Raw genomic sequence first — 3,058 nt, 5'->3', positions numbered from 1 at the left:
TCTTTGCTGCCTTGGAGCAGTGGCAGTTCTGGGCCGTTGCTGGAGTCCTGCTCCTGCTCTTCGGGCTCTGCTGTCGGCTCAGGAAAAGGAGCCATGAGTGGGACAGCAGCAGTGACGAGGAGAGCTCTAGCAGTGACAGGGAGCAGGTGGAAGAGGAGGCAGAAGAAGGCGACAGTGACAGTGAGAATGATCTGGGAAGGTATTTTGAGGAGCACATACAGTGGCCAGTTCAGAACCTAGCCAGGGACTATCAGGTGGTAAAGGACATCGTTGACAACTTCATCCTTGTCTTCAGAGAAATCTTGTCAAATAGTTTCTTCCCAGTGCTGCAACCCGCCATCGCGGTGGGCAGTGCCTTCGAAGGTTGGAGTCCCCGCGAGGAAGACATCATCTACCGCCTGCTCGTGCCCCTGAAGCCCCCCCATGGGCACGCCTTCCACCTGGAGTTGGGCAACAGGGGGGAGACGCCAGCGAGGAACTTCTGCGTCCGCGTGGAGCTGGAGTGCACCTGCACGAGGGAGCAGCTGGCAGGAGAGATGCTGTGCTTCCTGCACCACCCCGAGGAGGAGCTTAGGAGGGATCAGGGTCCCAGCCTCCTACGCACCCTCTGCACTGGCTCCTACCTAGATGTGCAGAAAACTGCCCGCTGGTTCTATCAGCTGGTGCAAGCATCCTGGGTGGCTTTGCCTCAGTCATCCACATGGCGTCTAACCATGCTGCCCTCTAGTCGCTCCTGCAAATTCCAGGTGACAGAACGCAACAACAAAACCCACATTATTGAGATGATGTTTGGGGTGCAGCAAGGCAATTCGGACATCTTCGTGAGCAGCCAGAATACAGAGGCCATCTTCACCCCAAGCACGACGTGGCCAGAGAGCTACGCTGTGGCAGAGGCGAAGTTCTTCAGGCATATGGCCAGGCAGGTCCCGCATGACAGCTTCCACCTCAGATGCCTGCAGGCCTGCGCCCGCATCCTGGTGGGCATAGGCTTTTCCACCTATACCCTGAAGACGGTTGTGATGCACCTCCTGACCACCATACCCCTGTCAGGCTGGCGCAGGAGGCATTTCGTGCGGCGGATGGAGGATATCATGCAATACCTGCGCCGCTGCCTGGAAGAGAAACGCCTCGACCACTTCTTCTTCGGCAACGAGAGGGTGCCTGAGGAGATAGTCTTGCCCCCAGCCTTCCAAACGGCCGAACCACGCAACCTCTTCCAGCACCTGGTACAGGATCCGGCCGCCCACGACAAGGCAATGCGTGAGTATAGGGATCTGCAAGAACGGCTCACAAGACTGCTGTTCTACGGACGCTGAAAGAGATCTTCACGCACAGAGCTGTGTTTGCGGGACTCACAGCTGATGGCAGACTACCACCTCATACCAGACTACCACCTCATACCGCAGGGAAAAAGAGGGAAGAATGCGGGACACAGAAAGTAAAGGGAAAACCCTGTACAGCAGCCCTCTGTCAAGACTGTCAGCGTTCTCCTCTAGGCAGTCTCCCCAGCGCGGCAGATAGTGGTGACTACAGCGGCTACAAAGCCGATGTTCATCGTCCTTTCCCCTCACAGTCGCGGCCATGGTGGCGATTTCACATGGACCCAGAAATTCTTCCTGGCAGCTCCAGCTGTGCGGGGACCAAGCGCAAGGCAGCGCTGATGTGCCTCTGCGTGCCTCAGACTGCAGTCTGGACAGAGAAAGCGCCCATGCTAGATGCTTCCTGAGGAGCTGGTGCTGCGGAACTGAGCACGCTGGACACGGAGAACACGCTCCTCAATTGGCAGTGGCAATCGCTGCCCCAGCTTTCCTACACAGCAAAAGCACACGCTGCAGAATGGGACCCGATGCAGCCGACGGGGCCATTGCAAGGAGCCTTGCGACAGAGATGCCTGTTACCACGCGGGCAGCGACCACCCTCCCTCTCTGAGAGCGTCCATTCCCTCCGGGAGATCCACCGTGCGCAAAGGTGTCAATAAATCTCTTGTTTGGACAAAGGCCGTGTCCGTGAGTGTCCGTGCGTCTCTGGGTCGGGGAATGCGGGCATAGGGTGCTGACAGCTCAGCTGCCACGGCGTCGGGGAGCATCTTGCAGAAGAGCTGGTGCAGTGGGCTCTGGTCTCAGTGATTCACTGGGCTTTGGCTTCCCAGGTGCTGCGGGTTAATGCCAGCAGGCAGCTTGGCATCATCACGCAGCTCCTCAGTGCCTTGCCCGCAGTGGCACGGTGGAGAGAATCTGAAGGGTAAAAGTGGGAAAGCTTGCGGGTTGAGAGAGGACAGTTCAGTAGGTAGAGCACGAGCTACACGCCCAGGCAAAGCAACGTAAAGAATTCATTCACTCCTGCCCTGGTCTGCCGACCAGACCCGCCTTTTTGGGAAGCCTTCTGCCTCCCTGGGGCTCGGGTTGAATGCGTTCCCGGGAAACTTCCGAGCCTTGTACGGCCCTCACTGTTAGCCGCTTTTGCTTTTTCGTGTGGGTACCAAGGAAGTCGAGATGAGAAGTCCAAGGGCGAGCAAAAGAGACTTGAGGGCCTCGGGCAGATTGGTAGAGGGGTCAGGAGCACAGGTAGTATTCTCCTCTGTCCTCCCAGCTGGAGGGAATGACATCGAAACACACAGGCGGACGCAGCGTATCGGCACCTGGCTCCGAGGCTAGCGTCACTGCCAGAATTGGGGGGTTTTCAACCACGGGACGGTCTACGCGACACCAGGCCTGCTGGGGCCTGACGAGATCCCCCGTTCGTAGTGGACGAAAAGTATTTTTGCTCATGAGCGAGCAGGGCTGACTGAAAGAGCTTTAAACTAGGTTTGAAGTGGGGAAGGGGTAAAATCAGTCCTACTAGTGATAAGCTAGGGATAGCATGACAATGTTGGAGGAACGGTGCGCAGAGCTTTCGCTCTGCTCCACGATGTGCCGAGGACACAGGAGCGCGTTTGAAACGTTTGTGGGCTCAAGCGCGCGGTGCGAGGAAGAGACAGGAGGAGCTAGAGGCCTCGGCTCGGTCCCAGAGCAACGACATCGCTGGCCTAAGGGACACTTGCTGGGAAGAGTCCTGTGAC

At 57.6% G+C, this 3,058-nt stretch overlaps 1 protein-coding gene across 1 annotated transcript; it reads left to right on the top strand.

Annotated features, from left to right (window-relative positions):
• Positions 1–82: 82 nt before the first annotated feature.
• LOC104839537 (inositol 1,4,5-trisphosphate receptor-interacting protein-like 1) lies at positions 83–1,316 on the top strand (the record flags this gene model as incomplete). Its single annotated transcript, XM_010579873.1, has 1 exon — positions 83–1,316. A coding segment is annotated over one exon (1,234 nt), but the record flags the coding sequence as incomplete, so codon positions are not given.
• Between the last annotated feature and the right edge of the window lie 1,742 nt (positions 1,317–3,058).

The sequence above is a fragment of the Haliaeetus leucocephalus genome, unplaced genomic scaffold (genome assembly GCF_000737465.1).
Source record: "Haliaeetus leucocephalus isolate CR32 unplaced genomic scaffold, Haliaeetus_leucocephalus-4.0 Scaffold678, whole genome shotgun sequence".
In the NCBI taxonomy this organism is placed as follows: Eukaryota; Metazoa; Chordata; class Aves; order Accipitriformes; family Accipitridae; genus Haliaeetus; species Haliaeetus leucocephalus.
Note: the sequence above shows the minus strand (reverse complement) of the source record. Positions and strands in the feature narration are given on the sequence as shown.